General features: G+C 34.3%; 1 protein-coding gene across 3 annotated transcripts in view; it reads right to left on the minus strand.

The window, feature by feature from the left end:
* Gria2 (glutamate ionotropic receptor AMPA type subunit 2) overlaps nt 1-13,889 on the minus strand; it is a 140,168-nt gene that overhangs the window by 38,403 nt on the left and 87,876 nt on the right. For all 3 annotated transcript variants that reach the window (XM_076863786.2, XM_076863787.2, XM_076863785.2), the window contains exons 5-6: nt 11,454-11,507; nt 5,219-5,380 (exon numbers count right to left, since the gene is read on the minus strand). In XM_076863786.2, the coding sequence (XP_076719901.1) occupies nt 5,219-5,380; nt 11,454-11,507 (216 nt within the window). The remainder of the gene's footprint in view (nt 1-5,218; nt 5,381-11,453; nt 11,508-13,889) is intronic.

Consider the following 13,889-nt stretch of genomic DNA (forward strand, 5'->3'; position numbering starts at 1 on the left):
TGGAGAGATGAAGCAGAGGAAGGGTGATGGCACTTCTGATGATGGAAAGATTACAGTTTTAAATAGAGACCCTCTGTCTATTGCCTCCTTGAGAAGACTTTATTGAAGCCAGAATCTAATCAATGCAAGAGGCTCAGTTATGCAGGTATGTAAGGGGAAATTGATCCAGAAGACAGAATAAGCAGTGCCAAGGCCCTGATATGGGAAAATACCCCGGGACACTTAAGGATTAGCAAGCATGCCAATGTTGCTGGAATACTGTGTGTGAGAGGGACCATGCTGAGAAATGAGGTCATATGAGACTAAGTGACAGAGCATTTAGGGTCTCCTAAGCCACAAGGATGACTTGTACACCAAGTGAAACAGAAACACACTGGAGGATTTGGAACAGAACCACCAGGATGACAAAGATGGAGAGAAGTGTAGGAAGAGAGAAACCAGTTTATGAGACTTTGGGGATCATCCTGGCAGAGACAGGATGTTGCATTGAGAGTGGTTGTGGAGGAGGTGGTAAGGAATGAGGCAGTGCTAATAGGATTTTCTGACAGATTGGATGTGGGCTGCAAAGGAAAGAGGGAAGTCAAGGTCATTTTCAAGTTTGAAAAGTAACAACTGAAGGTTGGAGTTGTCATCAACTGAGATGGGAATGACTTGGAAGAAATCATTTGCAGAGGCTAGGAGGAACTATCTGGTGGAAAATCAAAAGTTGAGTTTGAACATGTCTGTTTAAGATATCATTAATGCAGTTTGTATCAGTTCTACAAGGGAATTGTTGAGTTGGATTCTGAAGACTGTGAACTCTTTGAAGAACAGAATTTTATCTTTTCTTTAAAACTTAGAACAGGTTCTGTTGCAGAGTAGAAATTCAACAAATATGTGTTGAATGGATAAATGGATGAGTGAATGAATGAATGTCATCTCAAGTTTTTAGCAAATTAGTGAAAGACAGAGTCAGATTTAAAATCTCAGTGCAAGGCTAGGGTGTATGTAGGTCAGGGTTACAGGGCTTTCCTAGAATGCAAAAGGTTCTGGGTTTCATGCCCACCACCACAAAAAAATAAATTAAAAAATAAAACAAAATCTCAGTGCTATTATTCCAGAGTTATTTTGGTATATTATGTAAGAATAAATAAATTTAAATGTTGCAATTTATATTTGATGTCATTAAAATATATTAAATATTTCAACTCACTTAATATTTTACTAATTTATTGAATAAAATTTATTTTCATTAGGAAACTATGGAAGTTGCATTAACTTTTAAGGAAGACTAAAACCTTAAAACAATCATTTGTTTATTATTCCCACTTGATTTAATTTCCTAAGTCCAACCATGGAAAGAATTTGATATAATGAACTGTATTTTTTACAAGTTTTTGTGCCTATAGCACTAGTTTTTTTTTATTGTAGAGTAATAAAATGTGATTTAAATCATCAGAAAATGTACCTGATATAGTCAATGACCCAAAAAACAACATCAAACAAAGTAACCTCATTGGAAATAATCTCATTAAAGATATTTCTGCTTGCTCTCATTAAGTGAATCATATATTGAGAATACACTATTTATATTTAGAGAATGCAATATAGCCCCTTCTAGTTTGGGCTCCTTTCTTCTGCCTATGTAAATAGAGAAAATCTCAAAAGTAGTTTTCCCACATCTATGCTTTTGATTTCCATGGTCTCAGCTATCCTGGGTCAACCATGGTCTGAAAATATGAAATGGTAAGTTCCAGAAATAAATAATTCATAACTTATAAATCACATGCTATTCTGAGTAGAATGCTGTAACCTCACACCCTCATTTGTTCTCATTCACAATATGAATCATGCCTTTGTCCAGCGTATCCACGCTTTATACACTACCCTGTTCGTCACTTGTACTCTTCGTGGTACGGCAATGCTTCTGTTCAGTTAACCCTTATTTTACTTAATAATGGCCTCAAAGTGCTAGAGTGGTGATGCTGGCAATTTGGATATTGCCAAAGAGGAGCTGTCAAGTGCTTTCTTTAAGTGAAAAGGTGAATGTTCTCATTAAGAAAGAAAAAAATCGTACGCTGAGGTCTGTGTCATTCACCTTATTGTTCAGCCCATCAAGTAAGCATTGTGTCATCTCAAATTATCACAAGAAAAAAAAAAAAAGGAGTACAGTATAATAAGACATTTTGAGAGATGATAAATAACATTTATCATAGTATATTGTTATAATAATTCTATTTTATATTAGTTGTTAATCTGTCTTGCTATGCCTAATGTATAAATTAAACTTTATCATAGTTATGTATGTATATGAAAAATCAAAATATATCTAGGGCTTGAGGCCATCCGTGGTCTTAGCTATTCACTTGGAGTCTTGGAACTTACCCATCATAAATAAGGAGGAAAACTATTAGAGCTTTTAACTGCTACCTGTTACACCTGTTGGCAGTTGAATAGCCTTACCTCTGACAACTCCCCAAATGTGTCCCTTTCACCAGTTCCAAATATTTAAGTTCTTGCAATTGCAAAAGTTGTCTAGTTCCTTGAATCTGTCATGCTGTTTCAACATTTCCAGTCTCTGTACCTTCTGCTCTTTTAAAAGCCCTCCCATACTTCTTTTCCTGATCAACCATGCTGCTCTGGTGTCCCTCCTACTGAAGTTCTTCCCTAATCTCCCTCCCACAGACTGTCCTAATCATCTGCAAAGAACTGGCACATTTTACATGCATCATTCTCTATTACAGTTGCATGTTTGTCTCCTCCATAAGACTGTAGATTCTCAAGGGCAAGATTCATACATTTTTCATTTCTATTTTTATATTCCATTCCTGGCTCTCTAGTACATGAGCAATCTGTGTCTGTTAGGATGAACTCCCACCTACATATGCATTTTCTCCACAGATTTTTAGTCATTTTTCTAAAGTTTCAAAGACCTTATAAAATATACCTTTGAGGTAGAAGTAGAGGGATCACAACATGTTAAAACTGAAATATACCTTTGCAGTTGGCTGGTGTTCCTTCATTTTAGGAAAGGAGTGGGAAAAGATATTTAGATATTAGTATCAATGCTTCTAATGTTATGCTTAATTCTTTTTTTAAATGTTAGGCCTAATCTTCACAGCAACCTGGGAATTAACAGTTATGACTGTGTGGAACAGATGAGAAAACTGGACCCAAGGCCAAATAGTAATTCAGAGCCTGTTTTTCAACTCGTATACCTATGCTCTTTGCAACATTACACAATGAAAGGCCATCATGATCTCTGAAAATTGTTAGAAGTCACCAAAAGGAGGCATTATGGAAGAAAAATGCTACAAAGGAAGTGAGAAAAGGAAGTCTTCATGTAAGATCCCTGCAGAGGGATATCTGGCACTAGCTTTTGGCAAATATGGTAACAGAATGTATTGCCGAAGAGCCCGTGTGCCCTGAATATACCACACATTTTGATGCAATACACGCGAACCTGAGTAATGATATGACTTCTAATAGAAAAATTAAATCTCATATTCTTTCAAACTTTTCACATCAACAACAAGGGGACAATACAACGACTAATGGAGTGTTCATGTCAAGTGCTCTTCTTCAGAGAACTTAAATTGTATCCTGTCTTGATGGACAGAAACCTGAAGTTCCATTGAAAGGGATGGGCAGTTACACTTCTGCTGGACACAGAAGTAGACACACCTCACATTAACTGAGGGTCCAGGTGTCCACTCCCATTCTCAATAGCTTTGTTACAAGCAGATACCTAGAAAACCACATGTAAACAGCCTAAATGCTAAATCTCGGTCAAGGCCACCAAACAGGAAGATATCTACTTCAAAAAATTAACTGAGAGTTATTTTTTAACATCCTATGGGATGCTTCTCTGAAATTGACTTAAAATTAAAAAGTTTAAATTATACACCCCCAAATAGAGAACATCAAAGTTTCTAATCTTTATCTGGGACCAGTTTCACAGCCAGAAAATTTATAGTCAAATACCCTCTCCATGACGTATAATCAGTTTGACTGGGGACAGCAATTAAAATAGCACTTCCAGAACTCGTTCATATAAAACCCACTTTATAAAACACAACAAAATCATTACACATTTGAAAAGACTTTACACCCTTTGCCTGTCATGGTCACAAATCTCTAGTTTTGTGAAGAAAGTCAACAGCATGCTTCCTTCAGTCCATTTACTTCTCAATCCACTCTTGGCCAAGACTTAACTCTGCTCTCAATAAGGTTAACAAAAAAGGGAAAACAAAAACAAAATCAAAAAACCTTACTTCCAACAGCAGAAACGTAGAACATTTGAAGGTAAACACATGCATATGTGTAGATACACATAAAATTGATCAAATAACTAAGTGAAGGCCTCAGTGTGTCCAAACCCATGGAGAACAAAGCAGAATCTGTATAGCTCATATACCACAGCAGCAAATGACATCTAGTACTCCTGAATTACTTGTTTGATTGCATAAAGCATTATATTTATTTTTTCATTATTCAAGTAATTGAGATTTTTGTCTGCTTTCTAAAGGGCACCAAAGTCTAGGCTATTCATCAGCAGTTATTTTATATACATACACACACACAAATAAATAAATAAATAAATAATACACTTTTGGTATGTGGCCATATGCTTATTAACCAAAGGATTCCCAGGGAGTTCTGTGAAAATAAGGGAAAATTGACACCTATTATTCTTTAATTTACTTGCAAACAAAATTTTCTAAGTCACAGTCAACTGCCTTTTATTCTTCAGGTCTTATGTTGAAAATTCCCTCCTCCTCAGATAAGGCCTTCCCAGAGCATCTAATTCAAGGAAAGACACCTGCTGTGTCTTTCATTTTGCTGTCCCCTTTCTCCCTGACATTCTTCTCTCAGGGATATTGTCCTTCCTCCACAAACTGTGAGCAAAAACAGGACTCTTTCTTTTCTTTTCTTTCTTTTTTTTTTTTTTTTTTTTTTTGTTTGTTTGTTTGTTTAAGTCACCCAAGTGCCTGGTACAGAATCCACTCAATATAAAAAAGCCAAATGGATAAATAAATGAATGCAGGTAATTGCAAACAGGAAGAAAACAAAATTGTTTCTAACTTAAACATAATGTAAAAACTGTATTTAGCAGTCTATAATAAACTATGTTTACCAAAATTTGAACTGGGCTCTCTATTCCTTCCTGTATTTTCCACACTCCATCACTACCCTTATATGGAAAAAAAAAAAATAAAAACAGAAATGAAAAGCAAACCTTAATTGTGGTTGTATGTGCTCCAGGATATTCTTTTTCTTCCAGCGTTGACCATCTTTCTATAAATTTAGAGACCAAGGAATCATCATAATCCACGATCTGAAATCCGGAGACATTTGCGCCTCCAAACTGAATTTTTAGTAGGTCTCCATCAGTAAATCCCTAGACATAAAACATTTGTATGTCATTCAAGTAGAACTTAACATTCCCCAAATAATTCTATACATTGTGGCTTTACATATTTCAAAGAACATGTGAGAGATAAAAAGTCTCCAAAAACATTTTCACACATTTATCAGTCAAAGCTCCTCACCAGCGCCTAACATCATGTAGGTATCACAGTGGGTCCTTATAATCAATCCATGCTTAATGATTGGCTGTCTCATAAAGTACTGAAGAGTCCTTGTATAAAAATTCTCCATTTTATTGAGAGACCATCAATGAATAAGGAATGGGCTTTATTTATTGAATCTAAACAGAACCCTGCCATATGGTTACAGACACTAACATTAATCTAGTTCAAGACTGCAACCTTGTGGTCAAGTCATTCCTATTTAAATTGATCATTCCCTGGCCTGGGATAAACATCTTTAAAATGAGAATGGAAGGTACATGCCCAGCCAGTGTTCTCAATTGCTTAATTGAAAATACACAATTTCAAATTAAGCCTGAAACTAATTTTATAGAACATATTAAATTTTATAAGATCAATGTCTATTACATTATTAGAATGAATTCATTCATTACTAAAACTATCATGTGGTATTTTCATTGATTTCAAATATTGTGCTGTCACGAATTTTAACTCAAATTGATTATAAAAAATAAAAATCACAACTTCATTGTCACAATTATAAATATATCACATTTTATAATTATAAAATATTCATATTTTAAAATATTTTCATATTTAGAATGATTCATTATTGTGCATAATGATTAAGAGTGACATGAATTAAGTGTGGGTCCTCATACTGAAAAAAATATAATCTTTTCATTGTTGTTGATATGAAAATATATACATAGAGAGAGAGTTATACTAAAACCTACATAACAAAATCAGAGATTCTCTGTTTGACCCCACCCATGGTCCAGTTAAGATGCTTCAGAGCCTTCAATTTCAATGACTTCATTTTCACTAATTTACCTGTTCTTTATGAATGACACACTTTCACTGTTCTTTCTTAATTTTTTAATTTTAGATATTTTTGTTGAGTTTTCATTTATGCCAAATGAGTATATAACCCAATTATGTAACCAAACCATTTCTCTCTTCACCTATTTTGATCAATGTTTTCTGTTCACATATTTTTAACTCTGTTATTAGTAGCAAAGTCAAATAAGGTACTAGGATTGCATTTTTTTTTCCCTTGAGCATTATTTCACCTGAATGTTAATCACCGTCTCTTCACTACTAGAGATCTCTATATGCCTAACCTTATGTTTTTTCAGGTGCTTCATGAAAACATTTCATATACATATAAGAAAGGCTTCTTTACAAAAGAAATATTCAAACATCAGGAAATCTATTTCAGTGTAATCCTAAATATTTAATTTCTAGAACTCCTCCTTTCTGCTGCAAGTTGAATTGGTTCCTCTTTCCTTCTACTCTACAGCTATTACTACCCTAATGTGTTCCTTCACTTCTTTTTTTGAGTAAATCTCATTTCCTGGGTCATATTTCCTTTTTCCTTTATTCTTTCTTTCTACTAGATTCCTTCATAGTTTCCTAAAACACATTGGAAGTAAAGTTTTTGAGACATTTTATATTTGAAATGATTTTACCCTGACACTTGATTAGCACTTTGGCTCAAAATAGGATTTTGAGATGAACACTCTATAACTTAAATGTATCATTCCGTTGACTTTCATTTTCCATTGTTGCTCTCAAAAAATGTCATTTCTAATTCTTTTTTGCATGTGACCTGCTTCTCACTCCTCTCTACTTCCCTGTTACTGCCCTAAACTTCTAAAATCTCTTAATCTCTGAAATTCCATGATGATATTCTCATTTTCATTCTTTCTTCTATTATTGTATTATTTATTCAGTGGTGAGATTTGTGTCATTTCTACATTTTTCAAACAATTCTTTAATAATTCCCTTTCCCTATTTTTACTCTTCTCTATTTCTACAAAGTCAATTATTAAAATATTGTAACCCTTAAATGTCTAAGTTTCTTTCAGGTTTTCTTTTTTCCCATTTTATACCTTATTGTCCTTTCGTCATATAATCTAGAAGTTTTTCTCAATTTTATTTTCCAATTAATGTAATTTAATTTTCTATTGTAAGAAATAAAACAAATTAGATTTCCAATGATTTTATTCTTCATTTTATTTTTTATGGGTTAAAATTATTTTTCTTTATTTTGCAGTAGATATTAACTCTGATTTTAAACATTTTTCCTATGTCACCTGCCCAGTTTCTGTTTGTATTACATTCTTCATGGCAAAAAAAAATTTTTTTCCCTCAAATGACTAGTCATGCTTGATTATTTCAGAATAAGATACTAGAACATTTCTTGGAATTTCTATATATGTGAGTGAAGCTCATTAGCAAGTATGCTTTGCTATAAGATGTTGGGTAGGGTGGACAGAATTGTGTCCTGCCTATTCTGCTCCATTTGGTTTCTTCAGATTATCCACTCTCCACATAAATGAATACATGTGACCAAATTCTAGAGACAGATGGCGGATGGGGGACATGAGGTTCAGAATTCCACTTGTAGACTTTCATTTAGTTGTCTTGTGTTTTTAGCACATGCCTCTTGAGTCTCACAAATTCCTCCGATTCATTTTTTTTACAAAGTATATTGACAAGAGAGAAGTGGGGGTTTAGGGACCAAGGCTTGTGGATACTTGTTTATTTGGGTTGTGTGGAATGAGTACTTGGGGTATCCAATCATTCCTGCAAGGGACTTTGAATAAAATACTTTGTCCCAGGTGTTCCTAATAATTCTTGGTTTCCTGGAATCCACCTCAGGAGTGCAACTGATATGTCCCTCCTCTGTGGGCCTTTACTGCTTTGGCCAATGGTTCACATACATAACTTTTCCCAGATAAATTGGCCTTGGAATGGAAACCACTCCCTCCTTGGTCAAGGTGAAAACTAACTGGAATCTGGTACAAAGGCCCCTCCCTGTCTCTGCCTTGTCTCCTGTTGGAAGAAGGTGATACAATTTATGCAACAGAAAGTCCTAAGGGATCTGGGCTCAGACAGAGCCTAAACCTAACCTTAACCACATTCGTGTTTAGCTCCCTTTCCTTCTCTGCCTTGCCTCCTTCACTCACTTACACATTGCTTCTGAAAGCTCTTCCTCAATGATGTGCATATGAATACCCTTGTTAGGCTTTATAAGCCAGCAAATGCTGCCTCTTTTTAGCTATCCCACTCTGCAGACACTTTTTTTTTTTTTTTTTTTTTAGTTTTATCTTCCTTCTGTTAGCTATCCCCCATATTCATCCTTCATCTGCTCCATGTCCTAAAAAATTTTGTTGACTTCTGGCATAATTGGTATTTTCTTTCCTATTTTCTCCTTCCTTTCCATTAGGTTTTAAAACATTTTTATCCTTTCACTGTTGTTTTACTGTAATTTTACTACGAACAATAAATTCAGTTGCAAATATGAGTAAGATTTTAAGCTGGCTTTAGTGAGGATCTGCATTTCCCTAAGTTTTCTTCTTTCCTGTCCAAAACTTTTCAATTTATGAGGAGCAGAAGGAAAAGGAGATAATGAATGAGAGCAGAGAAGCCAAAGCACAATCTGAATTGCAGAGGCATTATTTTTAAAATAATTAAGTTAAATCCATGACAGCAGAAGGGATGAGGAAAGGAAAACAGGATGCCCTTATGTGCAATTTATGTACTAGCTAGCCTTTCAATCGCTCTTTCAGGAATTTATTCTCAGACTCTGTTTCAGAAGCCTAATCAAGGATTCAGCAATTGCTGAAGAAATTCATCAATAATAATATCTGAAGTTTTTGAAGATTTTTTCTTGTTTTGCTTTGCTTTGTTTTTATCTTTTATAACCAATTCCTCTAACATTCTCCAGACACTCTCCAGACACTGGCTGGGGGAAAAAGGACATTCTCAATCAAGAATTTGGATAAAAGCCATTCACCTTTGGATGGCATTCTTTAATTTTAAATGTCAGTGGAATTTCTGAGGATGCCCTAAATTCTCAGAAATGACAGCATGATACAGACTTTTGAAATTACGATTCACTAGAAGTTCCAGGTGGTGAGGAAATCAAGTGTTCAAAAAAGGAAAAGCAAAACTTGAATTCAAATCAAGTATTAGGTAGATTTCTCCATAGAAGCATGATAGCAGCTTTGTTTTTTTTTTTTTTTTTTAACTTTGGTCATTCAACATTCAAATACTTATTTCCTTTTCCATAGCATCAGATACCAACTTTCAAATTGATGAGCCGCCTTCTGTCATTATTTCTGAATGTTCCAGTATAATCTTCTCCATCTGGACATTTTTAAAGATCACAGCTTTCTGCGTTGTTCATCAAATGGCAGGATTCACACAGGGGACTGGCTGTCCAGGCTGTTCTCTGCCTGAATGTGGCTCTGAAGAGCCTCATTACAGAATTTCATTTGTTTTAACTCTTACTTTTTTATAGGAAGTACTTTAGGATCTCCTTAGTACACTATAAGGAAAAAGTCTAGATAATTTGGCAGGGGTGGGGGCAGGTAACTAGGGATTGATCCCAGGGGTGTTTTACCACTGAATCATGTTCCCAGCCCATTTTACCTTTTATTTTGAGACAGGGTCTCACTAAGTTGCATAGAGCCTTGTTAAATTGCTGAGGTTGCCCTCTAACTTGCAGTCCTCCTACTTCATCCTCCCAAATTGCTGGAATTACAGACCTGTGCCACCCCATCTGGCATAGAGAATTTTTATGACAGGACAGAAATCTCATTGCTAAACAAATCTCATCTTGAACAAACCAGCTTCTCCCAACAGCATGTTGATCAGAAATTAATTATTCCTAAGTCATTGATACAACCTTCAGTGAAAACAGTATTTATGGTAAGCTGATAAATTTTGTTTTTTTTTCTCTTGTCACAAGTCAAAATGATGTTTTGTGTTATACAATCCAATACTTCAGAAACTATAAAATAAATCTACATTTGTATTAAAAAAAAAAAAAAAAAACTCTACCAGACTCCTACCATGCTATTTAGATAAGCTATCATTCTCTTTCCTTCTTTTTCTTTGATTCCTGAGGACATTATACATGAGCATGCAGGGAGTAGTTTTAATTACAAAGGATTGTATACAATTAAAGATCATAAAATTTTACAATAATAAAGGCCAAAGCTTATTTCACTACTGATCTAAAACCTTTTTTGAAAAAAAAAAAGATTTTATAATTCCAAATTAATTGATTATACTTGAGAAGGAAATACAATTAACCACGCAGTCATTTCAGTGTAAATTTTAATTTGACAGTGAAAAATAAGGAACATTTGGACAATTAATTTATATATTTATAAAAATTTTCCCCTGAATTGAAATTAGCTTCCCATATAGATATATTTTATTAAGTCAAATATTGTTCTGTAGATTTTTTGGGGGTGGGGGGGGTACTGGGAACTGAACCCAGGAACTTACTTAACCACTGAGCCATCCCCAGTCCTTTGTATTTTTTAATTTTGAAACAGGGTCTTAGTAACTTGCTTAGACCCTCACTAAACTACTGAGGCTGGTCTTGAAGTTGCAATCCTCCTGTCTTAGCCTTTGAGTTGCTGGGATTATAAGTCTGCATCACCACACCAGGCAGTTATATAGCTATTTTTGTTGGTGTCCTTGTGGTTGCTTTGTGGGTTGTAGGGAGGTTTGAACTCAAGGGCACTCACCACAAGCCACATCCCCAGCCCTATTTTGTATTTCATTAGAGACAGGGTCTCACTGAGTTGCTGAGCATCCCACTCTTTCTGAAGCTGGCTTATGAAGTCCCTCTTCTCCTGCCTCAGCTTCCTGAGCCTCTGGGATTACAGGTGTGTACCACTGTGCATGGCATATTTCTATAGCTTGTTACATAGTTTGTAATAATGGGAGATTGACTGGGAATGGAAATTGGGAAGTAAATCTAAAATATACTGTCATTTATAATCTATTAAATATAAACAAACTATATCTTTAAAATACTACTAATAAACGATGATTGCTCTAAGTTTTTATTAATAAGCATATCTAATAATAATAAGTACCAGTTAAGTCACCTACCAGATTTGCAATGATGTAGTGGTACCCTTTAACATGTTTCCCAATGGTAATAACCTAATAAAGGTAAAGAGACAATTATTTAATAAACGCAAATGATATAAATGTAAGACTACTGATATTATGATCTAATTTAGGAAAAAAATTTTTTATCTGCTATGTTTTTTTAAATAATATTTATAATAAATCATCAAGTAATATATAATAAAATATAATTATCAAATCTAGGCACTATTCCTCTTAGAAAACAGTAATAATAAATTTTAGTGCTTACTAACTGTTATCTTTCACAAAGTCAATCACTGAACCATAATAACTATCCCTTTTTTGTCAATAATAAAAATAAGCACACAAATTCCTTAAGAAGTTTAAAGATATATAAAATCAAAATATATTTAATTCATGAGTCATAATTTAATTCCTACAAAAGTTACATCCTTGTTATTTTAGTAAAAAATTAAACACTTGAAACCGACACCTGAGATTTTATATTCACAGATCTACATTCAAATATAAACACAAAGTTTCTAGAATTACATAAATTTAAGAATATTGGTGAACAAATAAAAAAATTTCTTCATATAATACTGCTATACTAAGAATCTTGAAATGTTGACAGCTTAGTTCAAATGGACATTATTTCTAGGTTTAGACAGCCAAGTATCAGAAAAACTATTTTTTTTTTCTCTACAGTTGTCACGCATATCATGGAAGAAGTGGTCACCCTGGTAATAACACTCTCAATAGTTTTGGACATTATTGAATCAGTTTTAGTTTTCATTGATCTATGTCAGTTATAAAGAGAGTAGGTACCTTTGAAATGTCTGTGCCATTGTACTGGTACATACTCACAGATAATCCTCAACCTGTAATGGACTTATGTCCTGATAAATCCACTGTAACATGAAGATATCTGAAGTCAAGCATGCATAGAATATACTTAACAAACATTAGAGTATGGGGTGTTGCCACTTGGGATGACATGGTAGGTCTGCCTCATTGCCACCCCAGCATCACATGCATATTGCTAGCCCAGGAAAAGTCTAATATTCAAAATTCAAAGTAGAGCTTTACTGAATGCATATGGCTTTCTCATACCACTGTAAAGCTAAACAAATCATAAATTAAGCTACCCTAAATCCAAGCTCATCCACATTCAAATGAAATTTCTATTTGTAAGAAAATGATCACACCAATGGAATGTATGAAATGCCAAGGCTATAGACAGGAATTCAAACCATTAGCTCCCTTTCGAGATTAAACTGATTTGGTGGTTTCCCATTGTTTTAGCATAATAAGTATAATTTTTTAATGTGCTTTAAATTCCAAAGATCCTGTGACCTTCTTCAAACCTACTTTCTCCGTTCTCCATTCTCATGTGGCTATCTTTTAGTTTTTTTGCACACAAAAGCCTTTTTCCCACCACTTCAGACTATGCACAGTGGATCTCAGCCTAATCATCACACCTGCTGGGAGAGGAATTCCCTGACTTTCCATCAACCCAGACCAAGCCAGGTGCTCCAAAGCAGCACACTTACACACCAACAACAAAGCTCCTGGGAAGGATTCTACCATATGCTACTTGGATAGGAAGTGTTAGCTGCTCAAAAAAAAGTTAGAGTTTTTATTGTTTTCTAACCCGTTTTTAGGCAACATAACTCAGTTGCCTTTCCCAAGAAACTGAACCGTCCATGTGGAAGAGAGAATTTTGAAGAAAAGATATCCTGAATGAAAAATAAGTGAACTGATATCAGTTTAATCAAGATGATTGTGTCCTTCACATATCTTAAGGACATCTGTTGGCTTTGTTTACTGTACATTCTACTTTCTAAAGCATCCATGTCTTCCTTCTGAGAATTAAGATAAACAGTAAAACAGTGATATCAGCCTCCTTACTTGAGTTTAGTGTAGATTTTGAGAAGAAAAGGGGACACGAAAATTCACTAATTCATGTCTATATAAAAATTAGTGGTGACCATACTGATTTTTGTAACTTTCCTTTATAATAACGTGTAATGTTATACCAACAATAGAAATTTGTGTTAACTTCTAAATTTTTTGGTGACTAGATCCTTTGCTACCTAATCACAGCTATAAATGCCTTCAAAGTCTCAATAAATGATAGTAATATACATTATTGAATACAGTTTAATTCTACTGCTAACTTTAGACCATTTTGAAGATAAAGGGCTTCGTCTCATTTCTGTTCTTTTTTACCTGCTAGTTGAATGAATAAATAGCATTTCCCTTTCTTAAAATGTACTTTATCCCTACTTTTTGCCTAGTAAACTCTACTCCTTGATGTATATCCAAATCTAATTTTTTTTTTCTCAGAACGTTCTGTTCTTTTCATTTGTAGTATATTCCATTGCATTAATTCTATGTTAATTTCTGATACAGTATTAATGTATCTCAGGAGAGCTGGCCTATTTTGTTTTC

The sequence above is a fragment of the Callospermophilus lateralis genome, chromosome 8 (assembly GCF_048772815.1).
Source record: "Callospermophilus lateralis isolate mCalLat2 chromosome 8, mCalLat2.hap1, whole genome shotgun sequence".
Classification (NCBI taxonomy): domain Eukaryota; kingdom Metazoa; phylum Chordata; class Mammalia; order Rodentia; family Sciuridae; genus Callospermophilus; species Callospermophilus lateralis.